This window comes from Protopterus annectens, chromosome 14.part0, assembly GCF_019279795.1.
Source record: "Protopterus annectens isolate FY-2018-M chromosome 14.part0, PAN1.0, whole genome shotgun sequence".
NCBI classification, from domain to species: Eukaryota; Metazoa; Chordata; order Ceratodontiformes; family Protopteridae; genus Protopterus; species Protopterus annectens.
Window position 1 is genome coordinate 230,811,503 of NC_056748.1, and position 15,000 is coordinate 230,826,502.

Genomic DNA, 15,000 nt, shown 5'->3' on the forward strand with positions numbered 1-15,000 from the left:
GGTCAGCAGACTGTCTTGGAGTCCGCTACTTTCACACTGTGGGTTCTATCTGTGAGCCAATTTGCACCCCACCTAGTGATATAAGGGTTGATGCCTAGTTTGGTGAGTTTATCAATAATTCCTGAGTGGGAAATGGTATCAAAGGCCTTGGCCAGATCAAGGTAGGCTGTATGAACTACCTTGCCCTCATCCACAGCTCTGGTGACTGACTGAAAGAAGTCGACCATGTTGAGCAGGCATGATCGACATTTCACAACACCAAATTGAGTGGGATCTAGAGTTTGGAGATTCCCTATATCCTTGTTAATTAGGTCCAAGATGATGCGCTCCATAAGCTTTCATATCAGACTCGTCAGGCTAATGGGGTGATAATTCCCAGGGTCTGTAGTCGCTCCCCCTTTATGGAGAGGGATGACTGTAGCAGTGTGCCATTTAGTAGGGACAAAGACTGAGGTGAGGCTGTGATTGAACAGGGCACACAGATGTGGTGCCAGTTCACTTTGTAGTTCATGTAGAACACATCCAGGGATATTGTTGGGTCCCATGGAAGCTGTATTCTTGGCCTTGGACAATGCAGCTTTAACCTGTGCTGCATTAATGCTGGGTGCCTGCCATTCCTCCGGTATTGTGATTGGTCCTTGGGGGGGGGTAAAGTTGGCACTGAATCTGTCGGCCTGTATGTTGGCAATATCTGTTGGCTCAGTATAGGAGGTACCATTGTGCAGTAACTCAGAGCAAACCTGGGTATTGCCATGGAGATTCTTGATATAATTATAGATGGCTTTGTGGTTGTTTTAGTGTCTTCCACAATTCTGCCTTCCTAGCTGGCTTTAGAGGTTTTAATGTGGGAATCTCAACCTTTTGTTGAGGCTAATAAGGGAGTTTTTCCAGTCATGGGACTTCACCTTTTTCTACAACAGTTTCTTCCTTTTATTGCAGAGTTTATTAATGACAAGGGACCACCAGATTGGCTTCTTTGTTTTGGAGGAGAGCGTCTTGGTTCTGTTGGGTATGGCTAGTTCCATGCATTTATGTACATGTTCGTACAGTGCACTGGTGTATGATTCGGCAGTCGTGCATCTATTTTCCATTGACATGGTTGCCTTGAAGTTAGCCACCTCTGTTTTTAGGAGCCCAAAGTCAGCTTTGGAGAAGTTTTCCATGGTGGTTACCTTTACGGGGGGGATGTGGATTTCTGTGGTAATTAGTTTGTGGTCGGATCTAACCAGGGAGGAATTGACTAGTGTTGTAGAGCAGCAGTTGCCCATGTTAGTAATAACCAGGTCAAGGATGTTGTTTCCTCTAGTGGGGGGTAACAATGATCTGGTCCAAGGCATTGGATTTGATGAATTCCAGAAGCGTTGGGCCAGTGTATTGGTGCATGAGTAGTTTTCCAAGTTGATGGAGGGGTAGTAGAAGTCACCTAGTATGAGAGTGTTGGGTTGGACCCTAATAATTTCCAGGGTGCTTAGAAACGTGGAGTGAGTCTTGGGACATGGTTTGGAACCTATAGCAGGCTACGACCTGAATCGCTGTCTTACCCAATGTTAGTTGTACCTGAAGTATCTCAGTGTATGTATATATATATATATATATATATATATATATATATATATATATATATATATATATACACACACACACACACACACACACACACACACACACACACACACACACACACACACACAGGTGTTATTTGATTTATCACTGCACATATTTCATCACGTGCTGAACCTCTGGTGTACATTTGATCAGATTATTTAATGATTGAATTTCATTAGATTGACAGTTATATAGTTCAAGGGGTTTTTCCCTGATTTTGAGTTTGGATGACCCTGGAGTTACTATATTGTATATTTAATTTCTGGTGGTGTGGAGGTGGAGCCCCCACAATGGTAGTGTGAGGGGATGAAGACCCATGTAAAAGTTGTTTTTGTTTTAGTAGTTGGTTATCACAAATACAAACTATAACATATTGGGTTACCTTTGCTGTTGCTTTTTTCTGTTTTGTTTGAAGCGATTCATAATAATTGCCAATGAGTTCATTTGATGTTTTGTGTATCAGTCAAAGTTACTGGCAATTATTCTTTTTAAACCTATATCTGACTATCTATCTAAATACATGCGTGTATACATTATGTATATATATATATACACCTACATGAGTCCACTTAATTGAGATGACAATACCAAAACCTTCATCTAACGGATGTTCATATTACTGGAATTTTAATCTGGGAAAGGAGGCAGATGGCCAGCATAAAAAAAAAAACAAACACAATGAAGCATGTCAAACCCACTTAAGTGTTGTGCCCCCACAACTAAATATACCAACTCCAAGATCACACTATAGTGGGGAAAAGGGCAAAGTTCCTCATTTTGGCCAACTTCCTCCTTTCCTGGATTAAAATTCTTGTGATGTTGAACATTTGTTTTCTTTCCTAGCATTTTTTTTTTCTTTCAGGGTTGTAGCCTCCCTTCTTCAGCTAAGAAAGCTCTGAAGCCTTTGGCACCTTAACTACTGCTTTTATATGGCTCTCCTTGAGTCCTGCAGAAGTTAAGATATGTGGAAGGTGCCCTGAAGCTTCGAAAGCTGGCCTGTGGTCATATCTTTAGAAAGGCATAACCCAAATGACTTGCGTTACTGCAACAGTGATATATTAGCTAGCATCTATTGTGCATTGTAAGTTTATTTACACAACAGTATTTTCTGCACTCATTTAACTTTAATTGTCATTTAACAAGGGATGTTATGTGATCCTATCTCGCCTACATTCTGTACTGATGGGCTCGGAGCCGATCCCTTGGCTCCGACTCTGCACGCTATGCTATAGAGCGAAGCCTCTTATTGGCTGAGCTATTCTCTGTCCCAGGATGTACCACCACTAATCCCCCAGATCTCGTTTGCCGCTTACAAGCTAGGATGTGGTCTCAAACTTGGCTGAGCTAAGTACTGTTTTTTTTCTAAAGTTTCCTGTCAGGAAATTCCTTATTCTTACCCAAAAGCTGTTTTAACAGCTATTGTTGTTGTACGCGTGTGTTTTGGTACATTTTTTTGTGGTAAATTGTGTGTTTGTTTAAGGGAAAGGTTTCCCGTTTAAGTTAGAGGGGCCTTCCCCTATTCTTCAGCTAGTTTCTCTTATTTTTCAAGGAGGTCAAGTACCTGTTTAAGTTAAAGGGTCTTGGCCCTCCTTTTTAGTGTTTTCTGATATTATATTGTATCGTTTAAAAAAAAAAAAAAAAAAAAAAGTAAAATTTTTTGTATTGTGGTAAAATCTTTGTTCTGACTAGATAGTGCTTCTTTCCACTGTTTTAGTGATTTTTGATAGGCATTATGTCAAAAGAACATAGACCCTCAGGGTTCAAAAAGTGCACGAGGTGCGGTTATAAGATGTCTATAACCGATGACCACTCCTCGTGCGTATATTGTTTAGGTGCCAAGCACCTACAGGAGTCCTGTAGCGTGTGTCACGCCTTTTCATCTAGAGTCCTCCAAGAGAGGAAGAATAAATTAATATTGAAAGGGCTGATTAAACCCTCCTTCGAGGAGGCCTTATCTTCCTCATCCTCTCCTACTAAGAAGAAGAAAGCGTCTGCTCCGACCAGCCCGTCGGAACCGACTGCTAAGAAACCTAGGCAGGCTTCTCCATCGGCTCCACGGACTTCAGAGCCAAGGGCGGAACGGTCTGCCTCGATGCCCCCAGTCTCGACTCCTCTGGTTTCGGAGCCGAGGACTGGGGCGTCGAGAGGCGGGTCACCTTCATCGGCTCCACTGATTTTGGAGCGGATAAGGGTTGCCGGCTCGGACTCTTCCCCTTCGGTGCCGAAGCCCTCCTCAGCACCGAGGGAAATTGTTTTGGGATCTCCCTCGGAACCGATATTGGTCGAGTCCATTCAGAGCCGGTCCCCCAGTCCTTTGGAGCCGATGGAGAAGTCGGTTCGGACCCGATCGGTTTCATCTAGATCCTCCAAGATGTCTGATTCGGACATCGACAGGGTGCTCCTAAGACTTTTTCAGTCTCCTGTGTTCCAAAAGTTAGTTTCGGCTCCAGCCCATTCGGCTTCGGAGCCGATGGCCCACCCTGTAGTTATGGTTCCTCCTCCAACAGCCTCGGCAGCGTTGGAGCCAGTGCTGGTGGAGCCGATGGAGGTTTTCGGGTCGGCCCCGACCCTTACTCCAACCCCGGCTCTCGAGTCGGAGTTCGGTACGCGGACCTCCTCTGTCGGCCCCGGGGGGGACGCTTCGGGACTGATGTTTTCGGTCCCAAGCCTTCCTCTCGGTGCGTCGGCTGTGGGGGTACCGTCTACTGTTGTGGCCACGGGGGTTGGACCTTCCCAGGATTCTGGTGGTCCGGCCTTCAGGGCCATGAGGAGTGCCTTAGCCAAATCTTCTTTGGCTACCTCCACGGTCTCACCAGCACCTTCCCTGCATATGGAGACTGGGTCTTTGGCAGTCCCCCTGTCCTTAGACAGTGGAGCCCCGGGGCCTGAGGTCACCCCCACTGGGGGTTCCCCCCCTCCTGGAGGTCCCTCTGAAGCTTCTTCAGAGGAACCCCCAAGGAAAAGATCGTGCAAGAGGAAGCACGTTGACTCCCCCGATGAGTCTCTCACGTCAGACACTGATCTTGATGATGCAGAGGGTCCCTAAGTCGTCCTCAGATGATGTCTCCTTTGCAGACATCCTGGAAGCCCTCAAACAACGAGGCGGCTGGCATTCCAAACCCCTTCTGCTGACGAGTTGGTGTTCCTTAAGGCCTTCGGGGCTCAGCCCTCCGCCTCCTGGGTGTCTCCGCCTTGACGAGCTCCTAGATTTGATCTGTCGGGCGTGAACACCCAGACTCTGTGGAACCGGTGCCTGCTCGTCCAAATAAGTTCCTGTCAGCACCCCCAGAGAAGGAGTTTTTGACGAAAGGTGTGGCTGTAGATGCCTTGGTGGTGGCATCTGCTACCCAACAAGATGTAGCAGAGGCTTCGACGTCCGTCCATCCTCCTAATAAGGAGTCTAGGAGCATGGATCGGTACGTTAAGCGCACCCTCAGTTCAGCGGCCTTTACCTTAAGATCCCTGAACTATTTAACGCACTTCACCAGGTTTCAGAGGGATCTGATCAAGGAGCTTTCAGATACCCTCTTGGGTAACCTACCTGAGCAGCTGGCCCAGATGGTTGGCTCTCAGTTGGCTACGCTGTCATCCATATCAAACTCGTCCATGAGGCTCATTTCATATGCGGCCGAGGGGGCAAGTAGAGCGGCGGGTACAGGTATTGCTCTACGGAGGCAAGCCTGACTCCGCCTGTGTCATTTTGCGGAAGCCTTCAAGTCTTCCTTTGCCAACGCTCCCTTTGATGGGTCCTCTTTGTTTGGACCCAAGGTAAAGGACACATTGACCCGCTGCGAGCAAGAAGGTAAGACTTTGACTGCCGTAGGGGCACGATTTTCCACTCCCTTTCGGCCTTACCCCAAGTCTAAAAGAGGAGGGAAAATGTGGTTCCGTAGATCTCAGAAGTCTTATCCCTCACAGCAGGACGATCCCCCTTCTAGAGGCAGAGGAGGGGGAAATTCTTCTGGAAGATGCCATCCCAGGGGCGGCAGAGGCCCCCTCAACACTGGAGACCGCGAGTCCTTTCATGGCTCTTCAGCCTTTCACAATCCCTGAGGGATTGCCCGACTGTGCAGCTCCGGAGCCAGTCGGGGTCGTTCGAGGCACCTAAAAGCCTGGGAAGGTATCACTCAGGACCGATGGGTGCTTCGAATTATCGCCGGAGGTTACGCCATTCCCTTTTCTCACCCCCCACCTCCGTCCAAGAAAATCCCGGACCCGCCACCCAGTCAACGGGAAATTGCAGCCTTAAAAGTCTCAAAGCTGCTTCAAAAAGGAGTCATTCAACCGGTCCCCGCAGACCAGATCGGATTAGGGACTTACTCAAGATTCTTTTTGGTGCCAAAAAAGACCGGGGACTTGAGGCCCATTTTGGATCTCAGCATTCTAAATCGTTCAGTCAAAAAGTCCAAGTTCCGAATGGTCACCCTACAATCCATTCTCCCACTGCTGGAGAAAGGTGTTTGGATGTGCTCCATAGATCTCAAGGACGCTTATTACCACATCATGGTACATCAGGCGTCCAGGAGACATCTGCGCTTCAGCCTAGGAGACAGTCATTTTCAGTTCTGCGCGCTGCCCTTTGGTCTCACCACAGCCCCCAGGGTGTTCACCAAATGTTTGGCGGTCGTGACTGCTCACCTGAGAAGTCTAGGATTCCAGGTGTTTCCGTATCTAGACGACTGGCTCCTAACTGCCACCTCCAGGCATCTACTATTGCAGAACCTACAAGCCACAATATCACTGGGCACTTCCCTTGGAATCACCTTCAATTGGCCAACGTCTGTGTTGCTGCCATCTCAACGCATAAGATTCATCGGAGTAGAGATAGACTCAAACCGAATGCGGATCTGTCTTCCTACAGAAAGGATACAAACCATACAGGCTCAAGTTCGAGCCTTACTTCTCAGATCCAAAGCCCCAGCCAGAATGGTCCTGCAGCTATTGGGATCTATGTCCGCCACTGTTCTTCTAGTTCCCCTAGCAAGGTTGCACATGAGAATTCTCCAGTGGCTTCTTTCAACACAGTGGTCCTTTCAGGATCTCCCTCTCAGTCACCTCATGTGGATCATGGAAACCTGCAAACGGGACCTTCGCTGGTGGCTGGTGCCCTCCAATCTGGATCAGGGACGACCCTTTGTTCCACCTCCTCCGGTGGCCACTTTGACTACGGACGCCTCCCAGATGGGGGGGGGGGGCATTCCCTGGGCAGGTCAGTCCAAGGCAAATGGCATTTGGAAGAGAGCCTCCTTCATATCAACATTTTAGAAATGAGGGCGGTGTTTCTGTCCCTACAAGCCCTTCACGATTACCTCCCTCAGGGCGTAATTGCCGTTCACTCCGACAACATGTCAGTAGTCTGGTACCTGAACAAGCAGGGAGGGTCCAGATCCTACCCCCTTTGCAGAGAGGCCATGAGGGTTTGGGAATGGGCAGTGTCGACCAAACAATTTCTAGTGGCGACTCATATCCCTGGCAAGTCCAATGTGATAGCCGACAGACTGAGCAAAACTATCCTCTCTCCTCACGAGTGGTCTCTGAACAATACAGTTGCAACTCAGATTTTCAGCAAATGGGGAATTCCTTGTTGCAACGTCTTCGCAACCCCGCTGAACGCGAAGTGCAAAAAGTTCTTCTCCCTCACTCCGGCTCCGGGGGAGAGCCCTATGGACGCACTAGCCCATCCTTGGCCCACCGGCTTGCTATACGCTTTTCCCCCAGTTCCCCTCCTTCCCAGAGTGATCCAAAAGGCGTCTCACTTGGGGAGCAAAATGATCTTAGTTGCTCCTTACTGGACTCATCAGGTATGGTTCCCCTATCTTCGGAAATATGCACTGGACGGTCCATGGTTCCTGGATCAGATCCCAGACCTATTAGTTCATCAGTTGGGACTACTCCACCAGTCCCTCCACACCTTGAAATTAACAGCTTGGCTCCTCCTCTTCCGACTATAGTCAGGAATCATACCTTAGACCCGGAAGTCATACATATCTTATCTTCAGCCCACAAGTCTGCCACTAAGAAATTGTATACTTGCAAATGGAAGAGATTTGCTATTTGGGCTCAACTCCGGGGTCTGGATCCCATCACTATTCCTGTATCGGAAGTCCTGAAATTTCTAACTTCCCTATTCAATCAAGGTTCTTCAGTCTCTACCATCAAGGTCCAATTGGCAGCTATTTCCAATTTTCATGAATCTATAAACCCACCTTTAATGAGCAACAGATTGTGTAAGACCTTCATGAAAGGTGCTGTGCTTTTACGACCTCCGATTTCTCATCCTGCTCCTTCATGGGATCTCGATGTGGTGTTACGTGCCTTAACTTCCTCCCCCTTCGAACCGGCAGCAACATGTGATTTGAAATTTCTATCGTGGAAAACTGCCTTTCTGGTCGCGATTACTTCTGCCAGAAGGGTTTCAGAGCTTCAAGCTTTGTCTGTAAAACCTCCGTACCTGGTTTTTCACAAAGATAGAGTATCTCTCAGGCCAAATCCATCCTTTGTCCCTAAAGTTTGTTCCAGTTTGTCTACAACAGTCATTAGAACTTCCAGTTTTCTTTCCAAAGTACTCAAACAAAGCGGAATACATATTCCACACATTAGATGTCCACAGGCAATTATGCGTTTTATTTAGATAGGACCAAACAAACAAGGAAAACAGATCAATTGTTTGTGTCCTTTTCGGATAATAAATTGGGCAAAGCCGTCACAAAGGTCACTATTGCCAAATGGATCAGGGACTTTATTAGTCAAGCTTATTCCTCTTCTAATAAAGAGCTTACGACCTCTGTCAAAGCTCACTCTACAAGAGCTATGGCTACTTCAATAGCATTCCATTCTAAGCTTGCCATTAGTGACATTTGTGCTGCGGCTACGTGGTCTTCCCCGCACACTTTTATTTCCCACTACAAATTGGATGTGGCATCTCGGGGGCGCACTTCATTTGGTTCCACAGTGCTCAGGAGTGTTTTCCAGTGAGCCACCCAGGATTTAGGTGCTAGGGACGCTGTCCCATTAGTACAGAATGTAGGCGAGATGGGATCACATAACATCTTTTAGTTATGTACTTACCATAACTTTAGATGTTTGGGATCCATCTCGCCTACATTCCCAATAACCCACTCTCCTTCCCCCTTCCTTGGAGATCAGAAGAGATCGGACGGTCCGAATCCTATTGTTTCACCTTGAAACATCTGGCAATGTTATATAAACAAGTTATGTATGTGTGCATACTGAAAGTAGAAGCTCGTGCTATGCTTAATCCCAGCAACAGTCAAAATGTAGAATCCACAGTAAACAGAAAAAACGTTGCTGGAAACTGCTGATTTGAAAACTGGAGTTTAATAACAACACAACACAATACAGCTCGTAGTTAGCGCTTTCGGGTCAAAACCCTTCTTCAGACTAAGAACATACAAACACAAACATATTTAAAACACTCCTCAACCAATCAAAATTCAATAAAAAGCCCGCCTTTTCTTAAGGGCTGGCTTTAGGGGTACTACTTCATTCAATCCTGGGAACCTGTGTGCAGATAACTCTAAGATCCATTTAGACTCCACCCATTCAGTGGTTTGCTTAATGTCACCACCTCTACTATTCAGAACTACATTCTGTATTACCCTAAAACTAAATTGATGTGTAGAATGATTCTGTACATGTCTATATAGGGCATTACGTTCATCCAAATTTCTAATTGATGACATATGTTGTAAAATTCTGACCTTGAGCATGTTATTGGTCTTGCCCACATAATAACTCGGACAGGAGTCACAGTTCGCCAAATACACAACATCTGTTGTCCTGCAAGTTGCTCTCCTTTTTAACTGGAATTTCCTCCCACTTACAGGATGAGTAAAAACTACATCTCTGTTAATATGGGCGCAAGCCTTGCAATGACCACATGGTACCGCACTCCATGGTTAATGGCAGAGCTTTAGGGATGTTGGCTACCCTCTCTTTACACAGCATGTCCTTTAAATTTCTGTTCCTCCTGTATCCAAACTGTGGGTTACTACCTACAATGTCCCTCAGGCAATCATCACTGGTGATGATATTCCAGTTCTGGTTGATTATGTCGCAAACACCCTTTACATTACTTCCATAGGTTAACATAAACCTCTGTCTTGTTCGTGTACATACAGCAGATGTATCTTTCCTCTCATTCTGCCTAGTCACATTAATCCAAGGCTTATATTTATCCCTTCTATATGTCCTACCCTTCTTCACTACCCTTTCTATCAATCCATCATTATAACCCCTATCCTGAAAATTTTTTCTCAAATTTATCAACTCTTGATCAAACTGTTCATCTTCCATACTCAACCTAGAGGTCCTACTGACCTGACCTTGTACTATGTTGGGGAACATAAAACGAGGGTGCATGCTGTCAAATGACAGCATGGTGTTCTTCCAACATTCCTTTCTAAACAACTCAGAACTAAAACCATTCCCAGTGAATCTAACCCTGACATCCAGAAAGTCTATGTAGTCACTGGAACTGTTAATGCTAAATTTCAAAAATGATGTAGTCAAGTGAAGAAAATCTATAAAAAGTGTTAACTGTGTGCTATTACCTCTCCACAAGATAAAAATATCATCCACAAAACGTAGATATACTCCTATATGCCTGTGCCATTCCTCATTCTCTAATACATGCTGTCTTTCCCAATGCGATAGAACTAAATTCGCATAGGTATTCGCACAGGGGGTGCCCATGGCTACCCCCTGTGCCTGTCTGTATGTAGAATTAATGCCCATGAAAACATTATTGTCCAAGACTAATGCAAGTAGATCTTTTATTAGGTCAAGTTTCATCCCATTGACCCCCAGCGTGCTTAGCAGTTCCACTCCGGCTGTTATTCCATAGTGGTTCCCTATCACCGTAAACAAGCTTTGGACATCTAATGTGACCATTATCATGTTTTCTAGGGACATATTCCTACTTAGATCCCCCAAAACTGTGAGAAAATGTGCTGTATCCTTCAGTATGTTCTCTAAGGTCTTAATGTAACTTCTAGCCAAATAGAAATATTTTCAGTTACCCACCCTCTTCCTGACACAATGGGTCTAAGAGGGGGGGTCAGTGGATGATTTATGTATCTTCGGGAGGGCCATGAACACAGGTATAACTGGCTTCTCTATTAAGAGAAAATCATACAAATCCTGTTCTATATACTGATTAGTATATAGCCAGTGTAATCGTTTGTGTACTCTATCAATCACACCTTTTACCTCAACTGGATTTAATAACACATAAACCTCACCTTCAGAAAGCAATTCCTTCATCTTTGTCCTATACCAGTGTGTATCCAGAAGCACTACTGCCCCTCCCTTATCTGCCATTTTTATGGTTAGATCCGAGTTGTTACTCAAATCTTCCAAGGCCTTCCTCTGTTTTCCATTTAAATTGTAAAACTTCTCATTACATTTTTTCTGAAAATAAGCTGTTAAGTCAGTCTCACATTTATTAATAAATAACCCTAATGCTGGTGACAAGGGTGGGACATAACTGCTGGGTTTATGTGGACGTTTGTCCATAGGACCCGAGTTACCAAAAAACTTTTTTAACATAACATTTCGACAAAATAACATGATGTCCATTATGACTTCATTAAATACACAGGTCCTACTTGGAACAAAAGTTAGCCCCTTATTCAATACCTCTAATTGTTCCTTATTTAAAACATATTTTGATAAATTAAAAACAATACCATAGTCCATAGTATGAGTCAGTCCAAAGTTCTCCTCTTCTTGTTGAGGTCTCTGTCGTCACTCAATGACCTCTTCCAAGGACCTCTCTTCTTCACATTCACTGGTAGCGACCCCAAAAAATGCTGTTGGCCCAATTTCACCTTGGGGCGAGCCCCCGTTTCTAAAACATTCATCCTTGACACATTATCCTGTCCCATGGTAGAAGTACTTTCCTGTGGTAACCTCTCCTCTCCCACAAGAACGTTGTTACTTGCTTCTCGCAAGAACTGGACTCCTGCCGCATTCACATCAGGTGCATCCTGTGTGATAAGGGCAATTGTGTCTCTGCCCTCTTTTTCGCTCGAAGCAGAAACTATAGTAGTTTCTTCCACTACTACCATGTGTAGTGGCTCACCTTGTGCCGTCGGAGCTGTAGCTGGTGAAGCTGGCGTCTCTTCCCTCGACGTCATAACGTCGCGTCGTTCCTCCTGGTCACGCCTCCCTTCATTCAATCGGGTTGATCCCCGTGTTGTTGCTACTGGCAGAGATTTGTACTTCGGCCAGATAAAGATGTTACCTTCATTAAAATCTTGAAAGTCTCTCCGCAACTTACCCATTTTTTGGTTGCGGAGCTTATCATCATTTCCACTTAATGTGTCATTCAACAGTTTAAGGCGTGCTACATGTGGAGCTCCCCGAAAGTCTCTTGTAAGTCTCTGTTGCAGGTCTATAACTTCCTTTTTTAATAAGTCCACCTCTGGTGCAAAATAACTAATAAGAAGCTCCATGTATTGATAACTAGTCTTTAGATTGATCTCTTGCCACTTGGCTAACAATTCGGGATATCTATCCCCTTGGGTTGGCATGCAACAGCATCCCCGTGGCACAATCCCATAATTTAGACATGCCTCTAAGTGATATGCTTGCCACTGCTGTCGTTGGAGCCTCAGTACCTTGTAATTGAGGTCCCATATTAAATCTTCAAAGGTTTTGTCTGTAGCCAAAGGTATTACCTTACTATCAGTTCTTCCTCTAGGCACACCAAAGCCCAAATTAAGCAGTGGATTTTCTTGATTTAACAGTTTCTCAGTACACCAACCTCCTGTTAGCCCTCGGGCTTCTTCCTGCTCCAACAGAGTATTCATAACCCTTGTTATGGAAGATCTTTCCACAGCATGCATTGCACAAAAAAGCTAATTGACAATAGTCCAAACTGAAAGTAGAAGCTCGTGCTATGCTTAATCCCAGAAACAGTCAACATGTAGAATCCACAGTAAACAGAAAAAACGTTGCTGGAAACTGCTGATTTGAAAACTGGAGTATAACAACAACACAACACAATACAGCTCGTAGTTAGCGCTTTCGGGTCAAAACCCTTCTTCAGACTAAGAACATACAAACACAAACATATTTAAAACACTCCTCAACCAATCAAAATTCAATAAAAAGCCCGCCTTTTTTAAGGGCTGGCTTTAGGGGCACTACTTCAATTAATCCTGGGAACCTGTGTGCAGATAGCTCTAGGATCCATTTAGACTCCACCCATTCAGTGGTTTGCTTGATGTCACCACCTCTACTGTTCAGAACTACATTCTGTATTACCCTAAAACTAAATTGATGTGTAGAATGATTCTGTACATGTCTATATAGGGCATTACGTTCATCCAAATTTCTAATTGATGACATATGTTGTAAAATTCTGACCTTGAGCATGTTATTAGTCTTGCCCACATAATAACTCGGACAGGAGTCACAGTTCACCAAATACACAACATCTGTTGTCCTGCAAGTTGCTCTCCCTTTTAACTGGAATTTCCTCCCACTTACAGGATGAGTAAAAAACACATCTCTGTTAATATGGTATAAGCCTTGCAATGACCACATGGTACCGTACCCATGGTTAATGGCAGAGCTTTAGGGATGTTGGCTACCCTCTCTTTACACAGCATGTCCTTTAAATTTCTGTTCCTCCTGTATCCAAACTGTGGGTTACTACCTACAATGTCCCTCAGGCAATTATCACTGGTGATGATATTCCAGTTCTGGTTGATTATGTCGCAAACACCCTTTACATTACTTCCATAGGTTAACATAAACCTCTGTCTTGTTCGTGTACATACAGCAGATGTAATATATATATATAAGAATAAATATCATCACCAGTGATAATTGCCTGAGGGACATTGTAGGTAGTAACCCACAGTTTGGATACAGGAGGAACAGAAATTTAAAGGACATGCTGTGTAAAGAGAGGGTAGCCAACATCCCTAAAGCTCTGCCATTAACCATGGGTACGGTACCATGTGGTCATTGCAAGGCTTGCACCCATATTAACAGAGATGTGTTTTTTACTCATCCTGTAAGTGGGAGGAAATTCCAGTTAAAAGGCAACTTGCAGGACAACAGATGTTGTGTATTTGGTGAACTGTGACCCTGTCCGAGTTATTATGTGGGCAAGACTAATAACATGCTCAAGGTCAGAATTTTACAACATATGTCATCAATTAGAAATTTGGATGAACGTAATGCTATATAGACATGTACAGAATCATTCTACACATCAATTTAGTTTTAGGGTAATACAGAATGTAGTTCTGAACAGTAGAGGTGGTGACATCAAGCAAACCACTGGTGGAGTCTAAATGGATCCTAGAGCTATCTGCACACAGGTTCCCAGGATTAATTGAAGTAGTGCCCCTAAAGCCAGCCCTTAAAAAAAGGCGGGCTTTTTATTGAATTTTGATTGGTTGAGGAGTGTTTTAAATATGTTTGTGTTTGTATGTTCTTAGTCTGAAGAAGGGTTTTGACCCGAAAGCGCTAACTACGAGCTGTATTGTGTTGTGTTGTTATTAAACTTCAGTTTTCAAATCAGCAGTTTCCAGCAACGTTTTTTCTGTTTACTATGTATGTGTGCATGAATGCGGACAAACAAGATCTGGGGGATTAGTGGTGGTGCATCCTGGGATAGAGAATAGCTCAGCCAATAAGCTTGGCTCTATAGCATAGCGTGCCGGTCGGAGCGAGGATCGGCTCCGAGCCCATCAGTACAGAATGTAGGCGAGATGGATCCCAAACATCTAAAGTTATGGTAAGTACATAACTAAAAGATATACAGTAGGTATTCCATACTGGTTTTCTGTCCTTTGTCAGAATATAGCAATAGGGTGAAAGTTTTGTAATTATGTTAACCATTAACTTAGTTGTTAGCAAAAAGGATATTTCCTTTTTGACTCACTGTTTTTTTTTTTTTTTTTTTAGTTTTTGTATGTCTTGTATGGCTTAGTTTGACTTTTTCTTGATCTTTGCATTTTTTTCAGGAGATATCTGAGAAAAAGATGTCTGTAGAGATAACAGAACAAGATGAAAGCTATACCAGTACTGCTTCAATTTCACCTTCTAACAGCACCTGGCTAGACCTGAAGTTGGAAGAAGTAAGAAACGAAAGATAATAATGCATGTGTGTCTGTCTGTGTGCATCTCCACAGCACTGAATTTAGAAGTGAGCAGCAGTGGAAAACTAAGCATTAGTAACGTTAACAGCACTTGCTTGTATGTAAATTCCTTAGTTGCAGCTGATAACAATATAAATAGCTCACTTAACTGTTGAGATATTTAGTTTGTCTTCATTTGTTAACCTTGTGACTTATTCCTTCTTATACCCTTTTCAGCCATAAGAGCAAAGATAAATATAACATGTTGTACTAT

At 44.3% G+C, this 15,000-nt stretch overlaps 1 protein-coding gene across 1 annotated transcript in view; it reads left to right on the forward strand.

Moving 5' to 3' along the window:
- CFAP43 (cilia and flagella associated protein 43) overlaps positions 1 to 15,000 on the forward strand; it is a 3,581,735-nt gene that overhangs the window by 1,711,710 nt on the left and 1,855,025 nt on the right. Inside the window, exon 18 of the mRNA XM_044055952.1 lies at positions 14,613 to 14,726. Within this exon, the coding sequence (XP_043911887.1) occupies positions 14,613 to 14,726 (114 nt within the window). The remainder of the gene's footprint in view (positions 1 to 14,612; positions 14,727 to 15,000) is intronic.